This window comes from Echinops telfairi, unplaced genomic scaffold (genome assembly GCF_000313985.2).
Source record: "Echinops telfairi isolate 266 unplaced genomic scaffold, ASM31398v2 ScPeMD7_2;HRSCAF=8, whole genome shotgun sequence".
Lineage (NCBI taxonomy): Eukaryota > Metazoa > Chordata > Mammalia > Afrosoricida > Tenrecidae > Echinops > Echinops telfairi.
The window spans coordinates 39,870,383-39,890,476 of NW_022103898.1; the positions used below are offsets into that span (position 1 = coordinate 39,870,383).

Consider the following 20,094-nt stretch of genomic DNA (forward strand, 5'->3'; position numbering starts at 1 on the left):
TAATCTTGATAGATTTTTTTTTTAAGGACTCACAGGGGTTTATTATGAAGAAGTTTTAAGAATACAGAAAACCTCATTGGAGAGCAAAAGGCCAGGAAATTTGCTCCAAGAAAGTCTTTTCCATCACAACGTACCTGTCCCCTTCTTGAAGGGTCAGAGGGGCTGTTCTGTGAGAATTTAGTTGAGACACCTTAGTCTGCTGCCCTCCAGCCCTGATTTTGCCCTTTCAGAGTTCTTTTTGTTCCCAAAACTGAAAGAACATGTCAAAGGGATGCTATTTGAATTTCTTGAGGATGCCAAAACTGTCATTGTTACATGAACAGCACAGAATTCTTCAGAGAAGGGTTAGAGCTTTGAACGCCCTGCTTTCAGAGTTGTATGGACCTAGATGGAAGCTATGTCAGTAAGCATAACTTCACATCTTGATGATGTTGTTTAATGAAAGTTTATTCTTTGTAGCAATACTTTTTAACTAGCTCTTGTGTGTAACCTAAAAATGTGGTACACTTCATATTTATCATAGATAGCTGGTTTGCAAATAAGTGCATGCTTATTTTTTTGAATAAGTGAAAAAATAGTGTGTACATGGTTCAGTTTAAGCCAGTTACTATTGCTATAGAACTAGCAGAGATAGAATCTATACTGACATTTTCATAAGTTAGTATACAAGAGCTTTCAAAGAGTTTATGCAAATATTCCATTATCGTTAGTTCTATTTTTCTGTGAGCTTTTTGAAGCATAACTTGTGAAAAAATATATATCATCCAAGTTAGTCAAATCAAACATTTCCAATATTACTTAGCCTTTTTTTTAAATATCATGTATGTTTTTAAGATATTAGTTACCTTTTAAAACGTACTTAATATACCTTTTATCTTTTCCTTCATTGTATTTCTGGGTTCTGAGATTTCTCATCTCATTCACTTCTCATCTCACTTTAAAGACCTCATTAATAGAGATCTTCTTTCAAGTAGGATCCATACTGACTCACCTTTCTTTTTTAATTATCATTGTAATTGTTTTATAAGTTTCTCTCATGGTAGAACAAACTTCTCAACCTCCCAAAATGTTTGCCTAACTTTAGGAAGAGGAAATTACCTGTCAATACACCATCTAAATGGGCTTCAGTTTCCCTTTCATTGGCAGCTTCTTTTGATCTCAAGTGTACCATAAGTTCAAAAAGCAATAGCTTTGGTGGCCTATGATCCAAGGTCGTAGGCATTTGATGTCACTCCATGTGACTCGGGGCCTGTCTCACCACTGTGAAATGAGAAGTTAGGACTAGAAGTTCTGTAGGCAATTACTTGTTTCCTCATGACAATCCCTACTTCCTTTAAAAAAACAAAAGATGTAAATACTTAGAAGAAAATACTTATTAATTGGTGTTTTGTATCCTTTTATGTTTGAGGGCATTCGTTTCTACTTGTCATTAATCCATTTTCATCCAATTTTAAATGTTTGCATTTTATAAAATGTTAATAAAATTATTTTCAGTATCAATTTTGAAAGTTCTAATATTTCTTGACATGTTTTTCTCATGAGGTCTTACAGTGCTAATAAAAACTTATTTTTTATTCAGTAAGACCTCCTGTTAGGTGCATTTTAATTTAAATATAATAAGAGGTTAGTTAAATATATCAAGGCATGACTGTCATTTACTATCGTATATGCCCTAATTGAAATTCAAATAATCCAATCAGGTTAATTTTCATTTAGAGATATTTTTACCCTACAAACTTAAGCCATTTTTGTAGCTAACAGAAGATTGTCTTGGTTTGGGCTTGAATTTTGTTTGTTTGTTTGTTTGTTTGTTTTTTACTCTGAAAAAGAAAACCTGATCCACAGGCCCTCCGCACTTCATTGATAAAGAGAGTTGGTTATGTGTACATTTTGTAATACCTTTTGTATTAAAGTTGATCAGTTTAACTGCACTTGATTGAATTTTTTCTAAGTTTTTTCCCCTGTGTTATAGCTTATTTCAACAATTCCAACTAGCCGTTTAAAATTCCTAAAAGAAGCTGGTCATGGAACACAAAAGGAAGAAATACCAGAGGAGGAATTAGCAGAGGATGTTGAAGAGATTGATCATGCTGAAAGGGAATTGCGACGTGGCCAGATCTTGTGGTTTAGAGGTCTGAACAGAATCCAAACACAGGTATGGGCCTGGTAGCTAGGTAGGCCAGATGACAGGAGCCAAGGGCTTTTTGACTTGGGGAGGAGATTGGAGTGTGCAACTTACGTTCTTTTCTAGCTTTCCTGGCCCCCAAGACTTACTCTTTTGAAAAATAGTCCTGGTGATTGGAATGAGCGAAAGTTTTAATGGACATGAAAGGATGTATCTATATTCCTCTAATTTCTTTCTCCCTCTTCATCTCTAAATGCTGCTCTTGCTCTGTAAAAAGTGCCTTTTTCTTTACTTTTTATATGTTAATAGATGGAATGGCCCTTTCTCTTGTTCTCTCTCTCTCTCTTGCTGAGCAAGCTGTCACAATCTCTGATTCCTTGCAGATGGATGTAGTGAATGCTTTCCAGAGTGGAAGTTCCATTCAGGGGGCTCTAAGGCGACAACCCTCCATCGCCAGCCAGCATCATGATGTAACAAATATTTCTACCCCTACACATGTAGTGTTTTCCTCTTCTACTGCTTCTACTACTGTGGGGTGTGAGTGTGTGTTCCTAAGTGCATGAAATTAACATTTCCTACTTCACACACCTAACGTTTCTCATTTTCTCCTTAATGTTTAAATTCATTGTTCAGGCTTTTCATAAAGCTTTCTTTTCGTAAAGTGGATTGAGACCTCAAAGTGTTGTCATTGTTGTTTCATTTCTTAGAGGGCTAGATAACAGGTGGAACAATTTGCAACAAAAGATTAGATAAGAAATTTGTGAGCTTGTCTCGATACTAACTTACAGTTAAATGGGGAATAAAATTGTAGCTTAGGATTTGTGAAACTACTATAAATTTTTGAGTATATGCCCTTAAACATGTTCATACTGCATGGTTTCCTAAAGCATGTGATTTGAAACTTAGTCTAACAAAACCAGGAAATTACATTTTTAAAGCTAAAAGTGAATTTAGTGTTTACCTTTTTCTCAGTTTTCAAAAAGTACGTTGGTAGCATAGATAACTAAGTACTTACTTTCTTAGCCTGAATTTTGTGTGCTTTGCTTTGGACTGTTTTTGTTGCTTGTTTGTTTTTTTAAGAAGATCTCTACCTATAATATTTATCAAGTTGTTTCTTTGTTCTATTTTTTCCATTTGTATAATAAATTTAATTTAAATTCATTTCATGAATAAATAATGCTTTGCTATCTTAAGTGTGCCTGAAAACTGTGCCATTGATTAATTATGGAACCATCGTATGTCTGTAATTTCCATTAATTGACTAGAATAACAAACTTTTGAGTTTTGAGATAGTAGCAAACCTCTCTAAACACGTTATAATAATCTACAGTATCCTTATTCTGGATTACAATCTTCTGATTTCATGGTGTCTTTAGAAACCTGTTTCTTGCCCCCACCCCAAAACTTCTCACTTTGAGGAAATTTGGCATCCAAATACCCAATCTTGGAAAATAACCTACACTTCCTTTTTTTCTTCTTTTGAAATATCTTTTGCTTTATCATTGAAATTTTTTGTACATATATTAAAAGCAATTAGAAAACAAATATAAGAAGCACACTCTGTTGTATAAAGTACAACATATCAACTGATTAAATAGGCTAGGATTTTAAACTGTCAGCTTTCCTATCATATTTGGGACAATTGATTAAAAATTAGGATAGTGCTTAGAAAAACAGGTGATTATTTGTAGGATGCATGACCTGGTTTTGACTGATTTCTTAAAATTACTTTATGTTAATAATAATCACTTAATTATTTTACTTAATACATATTCATATTTTCTTTACTCTGATTTTTTTTTTTGTATTGAATGATTTAGGCATTGAAATTTTTCTTGACATAAGACTTAATTCGGTGGTTCTCAACCTTCCAAATATCGTGACCCTTTAATACAGTTCCACATGTTGTGGTGACCCCCCAACCATAAAATTATTTTTGTTGCTACTTCATCACTGTAATTTTACTCCTTTTATGAATCCGGCAACCCCTGCGAAAGGGTAGTTCAACCCCCAAAGGGGCTGTGACCCACAGGTTGAGAACCGCTGACTTACTTGAATTTTTTTCCATTTTAAGACTCATCCTGATGTTGTCTCACGTGGTTCTTAGAGCTGGATTGTCAAGAGTAGGTAGTCACGGTCACTTTTTAAATTTCTGCTTAATTTTTTTGGTATTGATAAAGTTTGCTATCTTCCTAAGGTATCATGAACATAATTATTTTTTCTTCACAGATACTGCTATATAGCATGAGGATTTTACGAACAAAAAGTAATAAAAATCAGCAAAATTTAAGCTGCCCTCATGTCCTGCCTAAGGTTAGGAATGCTTACTTTCAAGTAGAAAGTAAGAGGAATCTGGTTCTTTGACAGTGGAGGAATCTAGATTCCATTATGCATATGCAGTACAGTGTGAGACCTGTTCTTGGACATTGTTACTGCTTTGGAGCAGTATGAAATATCTTTTGTACTATGCTGATGCCTGCTACCAGTTGGCATATGGCTTTATAAGTCAGAGGAGGGAAGCATTAGGAACTCTTCATTGACTGACATAAATATTCATATGATCATATGTTCTATTCTTAAATTGATTTCCAAGGACCCTAATATTGACAGTTCAGAACTTTGAGTTTGTGCCTCTCTGATCTTAACAAGGCAATCACCCATCCTGGCAGTGGCTCGCATTTATAGAGTAGCTAGAATCTCTTCTCCTTTCAAGCTCTGGGGTTCTAGGAAAATTTAATTGTTCCCCCGATAGCAAAAATTCTTAATAGACTTGAATTTTTTAGGTATATAAAAGAGTTTAATCTCATTCCACAAAGTGTGTGGGCGGCGGTGGGGAGTGGGGAGGAGCTAGGAGGTTACAAACATACTGCCTTCTGCTCGCTCTGCACCCTGCCTCTCAGCTGTGTGAACTCCCAACGCTGTGAGCTCCTACCACTCTCCTGAGCTTTGGATGTTTTTACTGGGATGTTCTGCAGCTGCCACAAACTTAACAAGTTTTGAAAATGCACTCGTTCCTTTCTTGATTTGTTTCCTTCTTCCTGCTGCTACCCAGACTGCTATAGACAAAACAAAAGACAGAAGTGACAGGAAATAGAATTATTTCTCAATTATTTCTCCAATTCTACTAGCCACAAAATGAGCAGCCTAATCAAATATGCAATTCCAGTATCATCTAATAATTCTCAACCCCGATCACTATGTTGCTTGTTGGCACAGTGTAAAGGTTAAGCAGTAGGCTACTCACCTCAAGGTGAGGGGTTCAAGTCCACCAGCTGCTTCACCTGCTCCCATAGAGATGTAATGTCTGAGAAACTATTAGGAGCTGCTCTGTTCTGTCATGAAAGAGTGGCTATCAGTCGGGTTCAGCTTGATGGCAGTGGGTGAGGTTGGGTTTGGGCCTGCTTCTTGAATCTCCAGTTTGTATTCTCCTGTATTCCTGGTGATCACTACCATCAACAGATTTTTTCTCACTCTTATTCTTTCTTTCTTTTTTTTTTTTTTTTGAGGAGTTTTTTATTTTGTTTTGTTTTTAACTTCTGTAGTTGATCATGAGAAGAGTCGGAACACTTAAGTAAGCATGCACATGTATAAAATATGAGTTACAGGATTTCATATTAAAAGCTATCAAATATCTAAGGAGAACAATATATCTTAAAGACTCCAAACTCGCTGCCATTGAGTCGATTTGGACTTGCAGTGACCCTGTAGGACAGGGTGAAACAGTCCTATGGGTCTCCATAGCTGTTACTCCTGGCAGGAGGAGGACACCTCCTATAAAACATTATATTCGCAGTCATTTATATACAGTGTGTATATGACTTATATACTGTGCACAAAATAATACTCTGTATAAAAGTAGCAAGATAAGAGTAGGTGGTTGCTGCTACAAGTCTGATTTGTGGACCACCAGCAACAACAATATTGGGGCCTTGTTAGAAATATATCCCCAAGAAACTGACACCTAGGGAACACTTGAGCCAACACCAAGTCTGCTGTGTCTTGACTTACATTATCTCATAGTAGCCTTTTGATGTCGGTACGACTGTCATTCCCCAGTTGAAATTCAGTAACCTTAAAGGTTGACATAGTTGGACATGCTTTCCTCAGCTGGTAAATCTGCCAGAACTGCAATTTAGACCCAGAGACTCTCACTCCACCCTTCTTCAGCTGTTACCCTGCTCTCACCATAGGAAGGGCTAACTGAGCATGGACTGCTTTAAAATAGCTTACTGTACAAATCAAAGTGGACATCTCTTGAGTAGAAATTAGGCTTTTTAATTCATCCTACTGTGTTTTAAAGGTATGATCATATGACCACTTCAGTGAATTTGATACTTGTCTTCTGAGACATCTTTTTCCCTTGAATATCTTATCTAAGTGTTGATCACTTCGTTTAATATGAGTAAATGATGTCTTCATTACTAGATAATTCACCCAAATAAAAGAAAAGGCTAAAATTACCTTTTAAGGGACACGTAGTTAGGTATTCAAGTATTTGGCCTTTTTCTTTTAAGTCTTAGTAACACCAGGTTAATAAAACCTAATGCCGTGTTTTCACATTTGATTTCTCATTAACTTCATTTAATCCATACAGCATACTTCCAGGAAAGAAAGTGATAGGAATCATTGAAATGTGTGCTTAAGGGTAAGAACATGAGAAAGCTGTCTTCTCCTTCAGAAAATTTTCCTAGAAAAATTCCAGGATGATGGTCTCATTTTTTAAATCTTTCTAGTGACCTATAGTATACAAATTGACTTATGTTTCAATCTGTTGTAGAGGAAAACACTAACATTGTAGACAAATGGCATATACTCAAATATTTATAGCTGTTTAATGGCATTTTATAGCTACTGATTTGGGCGTTGTCTTTATTTTTATTTTGGAATTACGGGAATAGTGGGGTAGATGTTAGTTCATTGTGGCATTCAGCTTATATCTGCTTGGCTTTTCCATAGTCAGTGACGCCCTGCCTCCTAGCATGAAAAATAGTAACCCTTTGTGCTTGACATGGTTTAACTTATTTGAATTGCTTTCACAATTTTTATTATTTAAATCAACTAAGCTTGTGTATGGTTTGGTTTTTGTTTCGTTCATTTCGTGTTTTGTTTTATTTTCTTAGGGAAAAGAACCTATAAAATGGCTATTAAATTTTTAGCTAGTTATAATGAGGTTTTCTTAATATTACTTTGAAATCAATGCCTCTTAATTCTTTGAGTATGTGGTTTTGTTGTTTGTAGTGTCCTACTAAAATATTTATTTTTTACAGTGTATTGCAAGTCCCACTGCATTACATTCAAATATGATTCACTCATACCTAGCTGTTTGTGGATTCAAACTCATAAATGAACCATTTTAAAGTTAAATTAATAATATACTGATAGATTTCTGTGTTTTCTCATATTTACAGATTCGAGTGGTGAATGCATTTCGTAGTTCTTTATATGAAGGGTTAGAAAAACCGGAATCAAGAAGTTCAATTCACAACTTTATGTCACATCCTGAGTTTAGGATAGAAGATTCAGAGCCTCATATCCCTCTTATTGATGACACTGATGCTGAAGATGATGCTCCTACAAAGCGAAATCCCAGCCCGCCACCCTCTCCCAACAAAAACAACAATGCTGTTGACAGCGGGATTCACCTTACAATAGAAATGAACAAGTCTGCTACCTCTTCGTCCCCAGGAAGCCCACTACATAGTTTGGAAACATCACTCTGATTGTAAGCTGAATGTTAACACACTAGCTGCATTGAAAAGAAACATTGAAACTGGGTCTTTTCACATATTGTGATGGACAAGATAGTATTCTTGTCTTTGGACTTCAACAGAAGACACACTTGTACGAATGTAGATTTATTTTTTTAAAAAACAAAAGCGAAGCTTTCTGCCAGACTGAGGGTGCTTTTTGGGGGGTGGGGGAATCAACTGACAGATAAACCGTAACTCAGCATAAGTGGCCTGTGGATCATCAGTAGTACCTAAGGTTGGTCCTGAACCGTTTATTAGCAGCACGTTTGTTTATCTCAGTCCATGGTGGGAGTGAGGGAGGAGTCAAGCTGGGCAAGGCAAAAGAGCCCTGGATCACTGAATTGATACTTTAATTTCTGCTGTTGGCTGTTAATAATTTGGATTATTTATGTTTATAAATGATACAGATCTGTTTACAAGGTTTGTAGATACTTTTTTTGTTCCTGTTCACAGATGGGAAGCTTCCTTATAACTGATGCAGAGAAAAATTAGTCCTTCAAATACTGCTGTATTTTCAGGAAAAAAAAAAAAAAGGCAGGGGGTTGTTTCTATCGAAACTACTAAATTTTTGCCTACAATTTACCTTGTTAAATATTGTAGATAAATTGCTAATACTAATAGCCAAATAGATAACACTAATGCTTTGTTTAAAAAAACAAAACAAAAAAACATGAGCAGTGGTGTTCTAATGAAATTATGGCATCTGTCCTAATTAGTTTCTTAAATACATTTACTACTTAATGGTTTTGAAACAACTGTTTAATTTTTAAAATTTTTGAAAAACTTGCTAATAACCTTTTGTTCAGAATTTAGTAGATTGTTTAATGCGGGACATCAACTACATAATGAGAAATGCTTGAAATGCTTTTGTTATTTCAGGCAAATCAAATTAAATCAAACTATCAGACTACAAGAGAACCTTAGTCCTTTTTGTTTTTGTCTAAACGTGTTAGTTTAGTGATGTCTTGGTGAACTGTGAGTGAACTGTGTTGATTTTTCTAATAAATCTTTAGAAACCTTCATACAGCATGAGGGCTGTTGGCATTTTGAAAATGGTTAATAAATAGAAGCACATGTTTTCCTTTTGTTTTTGAAATTTGTTTGTAAACACAAATAAATATGCCCTTTTATTAAATAAATACACAGCAATGTTTTTTTAAAAGAAATTTCAGCTTCTTTACTCAATTCTGTATATATGGTACATTAGTCTTTTCTCTTTACCCACAACTGCAACACATTTCAAGATGGTAACAGCCCTATAAAGTACTACTTTAATTACTTGGTGGTGGTAGTAGAAGCCTACTGAGAAAAATACCCTAATTTTGCCATTTGATTTGTACTTCATAGATAAATAATTTTATCTAAGATAGTCTCACACTTTAAGAAATAAAAACATAATGATGACCACCGTTTTCTTGATACATTCGTTGTAATTCTTAAGTGGCCAAATAACAGATTAGGTAAAATGAGAGTAGATGAAACGATAGAAAAAGTCCCCAAAAATATATATGTAGATTTTTAAGTTAACCATACACCCATCCCTAAGCCTATTAGATTCTTCAGCTATTTCTTTCCTTTGTCTCTCTGCCTTCTTTTTTCCTCTTCCTTTACCCTTTAGGATTTGCATCATGGTAGGGCCCAGGTTTCGTCAGATATCTTACCCTCAGGCTGACACAAAGTTTACGAAGACTGCTACACGTCTGAACGTGCTGACCCCAGCAAAGAAAATCTTAGTTGATGGTGCTTGATATTTTTGGTGGGTGAGGGAATTCCAATAATCCATACTGTGCACTGCCCTCTGCAAGTTTTAGAAGCACATTGGTTCTGTAAGCATTTGTACATTATTCATCAGGTTATTATAGTAAATCATACTGTAAAAAGAAATAGCATGATATGCTGAAAAGCATACCAGCCTAGAAATCCAGACTTGGTTGCTAGTCCTGGTTTTGCCATTAACTTGCTGCATGGCCTTGGGAAAAATCATTTATCCTGAATGATGGTTGGCTAGACTCTTGAAGAACCCTTTCAACTCTAAAAATTGAACCTATCAGCTGGACAAGCCTACAAGGCACAGGGAATAAAGAAAAGGGAAATGCTTTCAGTTTTACTTTTTATTATTGTTATGCTTAAATATGAATGTAATTATGAAAAGGTTTAGAAGTGCATGTACTTTGGAGGATTTATATTGAGCTTTTACAGTATTCATTATCAACTCAAGGCAATGGCTTTTTACACCAACTCTAATCCATAAACGGGTTTTAAGACATCCATGAACTAGTAGCAAGACATGCTTAGTATGTGTTTTTCTCTTTGAGACACTGTAATTTCTACCAGAAATTTCCAGAGCATTATGTAAGTAGAAAACAATGCAAGCGAGCTGTCAGAGATCTTGGATCAGCATCTGTAACTCAATCACTTTTTCTCTTTTATCCTCTAACCAAAAAAAAAAAAAAATGTTTAATTTTGAATCCCAAATGTTTTTAATCTTTGTATATTTTTTAAGAAATCCTTTTCTCCTCATCATTGCCTTTTTTGTGGTTGTAAATAGACTTATTTGCACTTTGAAGATGAGTTACTCCTTGTCATCTTATAAATATGTGATATGGTAATTTTCATAACAGATGTCAGTTTTGAACCAAGAAATAATGGTGATTTGTTTATAAGAAAAAACTGGCTTCATTTCTGTGAAATTGCTCTTTGAAATTTTCTTTTTACACATGTAAGCCAACAGATAACATGATGGTGTTGATTTCTTTAAATGATGCTTACCATCTTTTAGCCACTGAGCCTTTTATTATTTGTCTATTTGTAAAGTTTATTTGTCTTAACTCATTTAATAAATATACTGTTTATCTGTTTCTGAATGGGGACTGAACTTTTTGAATATTAATATTAATGTGAACATCACATCTTGAATTTAGTTTTTTACTTGAAATTTTTAAAACCTGCTGAAAATTTTATAATGTGCTTGAAATGTTATGGTTATGTTACAGTGAATCAGTGTTCTAACATGCATGGTCTTGCTTCTAAACAGAAAGTGGGTACATTCTCCCTACTGCCCAACCTACCATTTTCAACTTTTACAACAAAATAGATCATTTCTGCAACTCATGGGAGTATGGTATTTTGATTTTAGAACAGATTAGTATCATATTAACACTAAGTCCTTATTTTCTCATTAAATAGTACAAGCATGTCGATAGTGGTTACCTGAAGTGTGTACTAAAAATAAAATTATCCTTAGTTTTTACTAATGAATTATTAACACAACTTTCAAATACTGAGAAAACAAATGATTATGAATATCCTATTTTTCTAGTAGGATACATTATTAGCAAGTTATTGATTATATGTATATTTATGACTTGAAAGATTTCTTATTTTGTTGAGTCTTATGTATATATTGTGTATTAGGATTGAATTATGAGCTAAGCTCCTTTTGTAAAAGTTAACTGAATAAGAAGAGACATGTTCAAGCCTTTCCTTGTTGCTGTTTTTTCCTTTACGAGTCCTTCAGAGAATTCCCTCATCTTGAAACTCTTCTTTGATTTAGTGTAAGCCACTCAAAACTTTACCTTTTCTAATCTACTGTACCTCTTCAGTCTGAAAAAGAGAATGTGGATATAACTTTTTCACCTTGCTAAGAATAATCTTTGAAAGATGTTACTTTTTTTTTTTTTTTTTTAGAATAAGTCTTTTAAAAATACCAAAGTGCTTCATGCCTATGGTGTGGGAGTTCCTGGTGGTTTTCTGTGCTCCTTTTATCTGTAGATGTCAAAAAGAAAATTACCTAGATGCCTAAAAAAAGAATTCCATTTTAAATAGATTATTTTGCCTCTTCTCCTTTAAGAGTTTACTGCATTTATGCTTTTTGTCATAATTGCTTCTTTCGCATTTCCCCCCTTTATTAGAAAAATAATTCCACTCGCAAATACATTCAATATAAAAATACAGTTGACATTAAGCAGATTCTGCCTCATGGTGATTGTGTGTTAAGAGTTTCCTGTTTTGGTGACTGATTTTTCAAAAGTAGATGACTCGGCCTTTCTTCCAGGGCATCTCTGGGTGAATTTAAATTCACCTACCAGCAGCCAGGCATATGAACCATTCATAGCACCTGGAGACTGCGTGCTACATGTAAGGATATGTAATCTGTATTCTCTTGAGTTCAAGGTGGAATTATTGAGCAATTCTCTAATGGCCTCAAAGTGGGGAATTTTTAAAAAGAAAAATAGTACATATGTGTTTATACAATATCAGCCTCTAGCACAACTTCCTTTGCCAGCACTAGATCCTAAAAGAACTGATTTCCAAATTAGTGGCACACGGGTTTGAGTTTAAATTCATTGAAAGAAATCTCAAAAATTCTGTTAATTTAAATCAGGGTTGCAATGGCCACTTCTTTCCCCAAATAGCTTTGTCGACACCTACCTTCTTGTACAGTTGGGAATCAGGTTTACAGAGTTAAGGAACTTGTTCAACGTTGATAGCGTTGGGATTCAAAGTAAAGTATCCCTGCTGTGCTCCGGTACATTTTTGTTTTTGAGTCATAGCCTAACAATATTGCTTAGCCTAGAAATGTTCCCTTTGTTGCTCCTCTTTCCTGGTATCAAAGGCTCAGAGATATCTTAACAATCATCATAACCTTTCTGAAGAATAGCTAAAGAAACTAAGAAAGAGTAACCTCAGCTCAGTGGTGGATTATTATGCTACATAAATGCGGTCACAGAAACTTTGGTAGGGTGCCATTTGATCAGAAACAGAATTAAAGAGCCAACTGGTTAGGTATGTAGAAAATCTTCAGGCAGATGTTCCGATAGGTTGTGCTTTCTAAGTTGAAATAGTGAGGAGACCAATATAGCTGGAGTGAAGTCAACCAGTGGAAACTACTAAGATATGACCAGAGGTAATGGGGACTTTGACCTTGCAAAACTTGGGAAGGACATTGGCTCTTAAGCCAAGTGAGATATAAAATCAGTGGGAGATTTTGAGAAGAATCACATATTAGACATTTGAAACAATCGCTAATTGTTGAGAGACCTAAAGGTTGGAAGCTAAGAAACCAATTAGAAAGCTCTCATTTTTTTATGTACTCTTTCATTTCAGACTAGCTTTTTCTACTTTGTAGTCCTTCCTAAAGACTCCAGTAGACCCATTTCCTCTCTCTGTTTTGTTTGTCCTCCACATAATACACACTGGGCTGCTTGTTCCACCCTTTGGCCATCTCAGATCCTGAACGTTTCCCTTGTTGACTTTATAGGTTGTATCCTATATGGATCATTTTGTAACATCGCCATTTTTTGCCTGGTTCAGTCTCCAAAAGCATAGTATCTTTGCCAGCATTTTTTCTGGCTTTATAGAAACCCATTGTACCTACTAACATTCTGTGCGTGATTGCCTTGCCTGATTCCATCTTCCCCCAAACTGTTACTGTTAATTACCCTTTATTAGGTCCTACCCAAGGCATTTGAGTTAGCTACTTCACTCCTACTGTCACTAGCCTGGATGGCTTTGACTGTTCGTCACCTTAGTACCTGAACCTGAACCACCTTCAATATCATACCTGTTCTTAGCTTGAGAATGTATTGCAATCTTGGCTGATGACAAAAATTAACACATTTCCTGGTTTTCATCATTGATAATTAAATCATTTGCCTTATTCTATTCAGGGTTATACCTCATTTCTTTTATCTCAAACGTTTACATTTTCTTTACAGCCAGTGTTCAAAATCTGCTTTGTCTGACTAGAACACACCTCTTTTTTTCTCTATCAACCAACCAAAACTATCCTTCCCCTCCTTCCACTCCTACCCAATTATTTTAGCAAATACACCCCTGCTTTTCCTTGTTTCACTGCATTTAAGCTCCAATAAAAGAGAATTTTACATCTCCACTAGTTTTTGTCAGTAGTGTCAGCTGGTGTGATTGGTTTACTTTGCTGACCAAGAAGTTGATGGTTCAAACTCACCAAGAAGCACCACAGAAGAAGAGTCTGGCAATATGATTCTGTCAAGGTTACAGCCAAGGAAATACTGTGGATTGTCTTTCGACCCTTAACACCATGAATCAGAATCAAGTCAGGGGCAATAACTTTGTTTTGGTTCTTGCCAGCACTTACAGCTTTGACTCCTGATTCTGACATTGGATTTACTGTCAACTCTTCTCAATTTAATGCTGTCCTAGACAGTGGTATTTTGTTTCTATTCAAACAACTTATGACAAAACTGGAAAACATAACCAAAACCTATCTGCAAACCACCCCGTGCCTCACTTTTGGAAAACACTGCCAGGCTGATACCAGTGGTCATTAATCCAGTCATTCACCCAATTGTTAGGTCCTGTCAGTTCTGACTCAGTGACCTTTATTCCAGAGAATGAAGCACTGCCCAGTAATGCACTATGCTCACGATCGTTCTTATGTTTGAGCCCATCGCTGCAGCCACTGTCAGTCTGTTGGGGACCTTCCTCTTTTTGACTGCCCCTCTACCAAGCATGATGCCCTTCTCCAAGACGGGTTTCTGTTGACATCACACCCAGAATACGTGAGACAAAGTCTCCACCTTCTCCTTACCTCTAAGGAACTTTCTGGCTGTGCTTCCAAGACAGATTTGTTCTTATAACAATCCCTGTTACTTTCATTATTCTTCAGGAGAATCAATAATTCAAGTACATCAATTCTTTGGTCTTCAACTTTCACATGCATGAACCAAAAAAAAATACCATGGCTTAGGTCAGGCATACCTTCGTCCTCAAAGTAACATCCTTGTTTTTCGATACTCTAAAGAGTATCGAGCAGATTACCCCTTATGATCCTTTGCTGCTTCCATGAACATTGTGGATTCAGATTCAAGCAAGATGAAATCCTTGAATAATCTTTCTCCATGTGTCATGATGTTACCTATTAGTGCAAATGTGAGGATTTTGGTCGTCTACGTTGAGCTGTAATCCATACTAAAGGCTACAATCCTGGCTCTTCATCAGCAAGTGCTTCAAGTCCTCACTTTCAGCAAGCAAGGTGGTGTCATCTGCATACTGCACATTGTTAATAAGCCTTCCTCCAATCCTGATGCTTCATTCTTCATCTAATCCAGCTTCTGACATTTACCCAATATAGATTGACTAGGTGTGATCATGCTTTGTTGAAATGCAGTCAGCTACATTCCCTACTTTGCTACAATGCATTTCTCCTTGATTTCAAGTACTGTTTCCACTGTTATCCTGTGTAACCCCTATAGCCAGAATGTTCTTCACTGTTCTCTTCCTGTCCCCACTGTCATGCTCTCCCATTTCCCGCCAATCCTTCCAACAAATGTTCCAAAATCTTCCTAAATTAATTAGTTGGCCACCTCAAGAAAATTTTTTTTCCAAAAATTTTAGAGCTTTAAGTGTTTTTTAAAAACACTGGCATGGTTGATTGTTATGCAGTAGTCAAATATTTGTTCAATAGCTTTGTGTTCTTAAATTCTCTAAACTTGAAATAACTGATTGATTGCCTGAAGTAACCAACACATTTAAAGAAGTGAGGGAGCCTAGTGGTGAGCTAACAATGTGCAGTGTCCTGCCCTGTGGTGTTCTACGTATCCGTTTCCCCTGCTTCACCTGTTGCACTTTTTGAGGTTAGAATTTCAATGAAGATTTTAGGCATCTCAGGGAAATGTAACATTAATTTTTTTTCAACATAACTTCATAGAGCATGTATACTTTTTTTTTTTTGAGGCTGTATACTCTTAAAACAAAAACTTTACTTATGTATGTTTTTGCCAGAGTACACTTTGAGAGTGGCAACATACACCAGCTTACAGGCTCAGATACAGTTTGATGGAGAACCTATCGTGAATGTTCCCATAGATCTGATGAACATGGTTTTGGTTTTGAGGTCTCCCTGGAAGGGACGGGTAAAATGACTCAGAATTCTTCATTCCCATTTTACAGTACATTTCTTTGTTAAAAGTAATGATTTTAACATTTCTATGTCTAACGTGGAATTCTAACTAGTGCAGTATCATGATGCCCATTCCTTAAGTAGAAACGTTAACTAGAGATGGAGACCCAGTTAAAAGAAATGTTATATATAGATAAAAATATAAATTGTATACATGAGTGTTCAAAAAGTTTGTGAAAAAATGAAATTAATAGATAATGGAATTTTCCCATGAGCTTTTCAGTTCACATCTAAATAGGTAAATAGAACTATCAAGTTTTATCTTGCTAGTTCACATCTAAATAGGTAAATAGAACTATCAAGTTTTAGCTTGCTAAGTACAGTTGAACTGGCCCCTCCTCAGTGACCTGATGTACAAAGACCATCTGCCCACTCCATCTCATTGAGGCACTTCCTCTTTGTTGCTGACTTGAAGTATGAATTCCTTTTTAAGGGATCAGTGTCTCCTGATAATATGTCCAAAATACATGAGACTTCTTGCCTTCCTCGATTATAATACTCAATTCCAAAACAGATTTGTTTGTTCTGACAGTCCATAGTATATTCTATATTCTTTGCCCATATAATTTACAAGCATCAGTTCTTCAGCCTCTCTCCTCATTGTCCAGCTTTCAAATGCACATGGGGCGATTGAAACTACCATGGCTTGAGTCGAACACACCAAACTCCTCAAAGTGACATCTTTGCTTTTTCACCCTCTAAAGAGGTCTTTTTTTAAAAATCATTTTATTGGGGATTCGTAAAACTCATCATATCCATACATACATCTATTGTGTCAAGCACATTTATACATTTGTTGCTACTGTCATTCTCAAAACATTTGCTTTGTACTTGAGCCCTTGATATCAGCTCCTCATTTTTCCCCTCCCTCCTCCATGCTCCCTCCTTCATGAACCTTTGATAATTTAGAAATTATTCATGTCTTACACTGTCCAATGTCTCCACCCACTTTTCTGTAGTCCGTCCTCCAGGGAGGGGGTTATATGTAGATTACTGATTGGTTCCCCCTTTCTCCCTCCACCTTCCCATTCCCCTCCTGGTATCTCTACTCTCATTGTTGGTCCTGGGGGGTTTTATCAGCCCTAGATTCCCTGTGTTTCCAGCTCTGATCCTCTGGTCTAGCCAGATTTGTGAGGTAGAATTGGGGTCATGATGGGGCGGGGGGTGGGGTGGGAACATTCAAGAACTAGAGGAAAGTTGTTATACTGCACCCTGACTGGCTATCTCCTCCTGGTGACCCTTCTATAAGGGAATGTCCAGTTGCCTACAGATGGGCTTTGGGTTTCCACTCTGAATTCCCCTCATTCACAACGATAAGATTTTTTGTTCTTTGATGCCTGGATACCTGGCCCTATTGACACCTCGTGACCACACAGGCTGTTGTGCTTCCATGTGGGCTTTGTTGTTTCTGAGCTAGATGGCCACTTGTTTACCTTCAAACCTTTAAGACCCCAGATGCTACATCTTTCGATAGCTGGGTTCCATCAGCTTTCTTCACCACATTTGCTTATGCACACATTTGACTTCAGCAATCTTGTCGGGAAGGTGAGCATCATGGAATGCTGGTTTCATAAAACAAAGTGCTCTTGCATTGAGGGAGCACTTGAGTAGAGGCCCAATGTCCATCTGCTACCTTAATACTAAACCTATAAATATATTCACTTAGACCTGTTTCCTCATCCTCATATATAAATATATTTACATATGTACATGCCTGCATTTAGTCCTCTATAAATGCCCTTTGCCTCCTAATTCCTTCCTCTGTTTCCTTTTACTTAAAGAGGTCTCTTGCAGCAGATATGCCCAAAGCCATACAATGGTTGAGTTCCTGATTTCTGTGTCCAGAAGCATTGATTGTGAATCTTAAGACTGTAGCATTGGTAGGTTCCTCAAGTCCCCTTGGCTTTCAGAAAACTTTTACCTTAGAAATGACCAATATCAACATAGGTACAAATGTGCTTGATGTAATTGATGTGTAGATTGTTATAAGAGCTGTAAGAGCCCCCAATAAAATGACATTTTTTTAGTGGCCGAAATTTATGTATAGAATTGACTGAATTTATATCTAGCAACCCTACATCTGGCCTTTCCTAGCTCAAGAACCAAGTATTACTCCTTCAAGAACTATGTCCTGGAAAATTTTTAAACAATTTTGCTACGTGATTGACATCAAGAATTTTGTGTCTTATTTGTATTTACCAACATATCTAATGATGCTTTAAATGTAAGTAGACTGTTTATCCAGTAAAGCCTTTTCTCACTAACAGATTTAAGAATAAGCCAAAAAGTATTGTGTCTTGCCTCCAGTTCAAGCATATGAGGGTTCATTCTAAATCAAAGGTGTTTAAACAATTCTCTACAACTACTCTCAATAATACACTTATCTTAGTCTTATTAAGATGTGTTTTAAATTTTTTAAAAGGGATACTTTATGTGCCATGATTGAAGCAGAGGCAATGAAGTTAGAACTAATAACAAATAGTTAACAAAATTCAAGTAGACATCTCAAATCGTTGAAGTTTTGCAGTAAGTTTATGGGAATTCTTCCCCACATGGAACAACAGATTTTAGATGGATTAAGTGCTTTAAGGGAGGTCGGGAAAGAAAGCATTGAAGGTGAGCTAGGAGAGAGAAGACTAACCTTGATGAATGAAGAAACTGAAGTCCAGAAATTGGCAGGAGATCCCAGTTACCATTGATGGGATAGCTACTAAAGTTGGGCTGTCACACGATTGGGCATTTCCAACCTTGATGGGAACCAAGCTTCCAACCCTGATGGGAACCAAAATTGGACAAAGATCGGTGAATGAAGAGGATTTTATGGAATGAATAATCACGAGGGATGAGTCCCAGATTTACCTATATGATACACAGAGCAAGGTCCAGTCACAACAGTGGCTTTCAAAGTGATCTGCTCTGATCATTTAAAATCAAGGCAGAGAGGTCAGCTCAAGAGATTCAAAACTGATCATCTTGATTAAATTTTTTCAAAGGACACAAAATGATCCCAGGGGCTTATTGGAAAGAAGCTTTCAGAAAATTGAAAAAACTGCATTGGTGAGAGAAAGGTCAGCAAAGCTGCTCTTAGGAATATTTCCATGACAATTCGTTTGCCTGTTTTACAAGGGTAACAAAGACCGTGTTAAAGAAGTTCATTGGGAACCCTTACTCCATCCATCATACAACCTTGATCTTGCCCTCTCAGACTTCTTTTTGTTACCAAAACTCCAATCAAAGAAACACAATTTCAGTCCCCCATGGAGGCCCAACCTGCTGTTTTGATGTATAAATTGGAGAGCGCACGATTCTTCAGAGAAGGGTAGTAATGGAAACAGTCTTCAGAAGTGTATAGACTTGATGGGGGACATGTCAAAAAATACTAGTTTAACACTTTTATATTTTTGTTTAATAACGGTTTCTATGATTTTGTAGCAATCCTTTTTTACTTACCCTCATATAACCACAGTCCTTAATAGGTTGTACACATAATTTTTCACAAAGAAAGTTCTGTTAGCCCTATAATCATGAAGAATGAGAAGAAGAAGAATGTAAACCTTTAAGAGTCCCTACTAAGTATACTTTATCATATCTTTTCGGCAATCCTTAACATCTCAAGAGATTTCCTAGGAAGATATATGTGAAAATGGCAGAGTAAATTTGAGCCCATATTGTCATTTTTTTTAAGTTCTTTAAAATTTTAAGTATTTCTCTTTTCAACCTTTAGAACTGTTTTTCTTTTTGGTTTATTTTTTAACTTTTAAATGTAAGTTGGGGAAAGGGTTTACAGAGCGGATAGGTTTTTTTTTATTCAATAGCTCTTTTTCTTCTTGTTTCACCTTAAGTATCTGCATATTTCAGTACTCTGTTCTACTTATGTGTATACACAGACAAAAAAATTAAAAATGGATCTTTCCTAAGACACCTATTTTTCAGAGGACAGAAATTGGAGGTATTTGCAGATGATGGAAAGCCCTTCATTTTCAGTGTCAACATTAACGAGGTGCATGGAAATATCCATCAGCCTCTTTTCCCTCGGTTCTTCAGGTCAAGGTTGATGTTTTATGGGCTTTTAGAGAGTTTGAAACAGATTAGAAGGCTTTTGTTGATTTCATAGATGTTGAAAGTCAATGGCATACTTTTGCCATATATCCTAAAATCCATGATAATGCAACTATTAACCGGTTCAGGTCTCTAGAGCCTCTGTCACCAGCCCTTTATTCTCCATTGCTACAAACGTATTCTATGTTCAGAGCCTTTTCCTTCCACTGTTCTGGTCT

General features: G+C 36.2%; 1 protein-coding gene across 4 annotated transcripts in view; it reads left to right on the forward strand.

Moving 5' to 3' along the window:
• Positions 1-10,733, forward strand: part of ATP2B1 (ATPase plasma membrane Ca2+ transporting 1) — a 66,278-nt gene extending 55,545 nt beyond the window's left edge. Inside the window, exons 19-21 of one of the 4 annotated variants that reach the window (XM_045292675.1) lie at positions 1,973-2,155; positions 2,509-2,622; positions 7,534-10,733. In XM_045292675.1, coding sequence (XP_045148610.1) covers positions 1,973-2,155; positions 2,509-2,622; positions 7,534-7,845 — 609 coding nt within the window. In that variant the 3' untranslated portion in view covers positions 7,846-10,733. Of the gene's footprint in view, positions 1-1,972; positions 2,156-2,508; positions 2,661-7,533 lie in introns of all 4 variants that reach the window. The other 3 variants (XM_030886244.2, XM_030886250.2, XM_004700406.3) reach the window with 3 other exon arrangements.
• Positions 10,734-20,094: the final 9,361 nt, after the last annotated feature.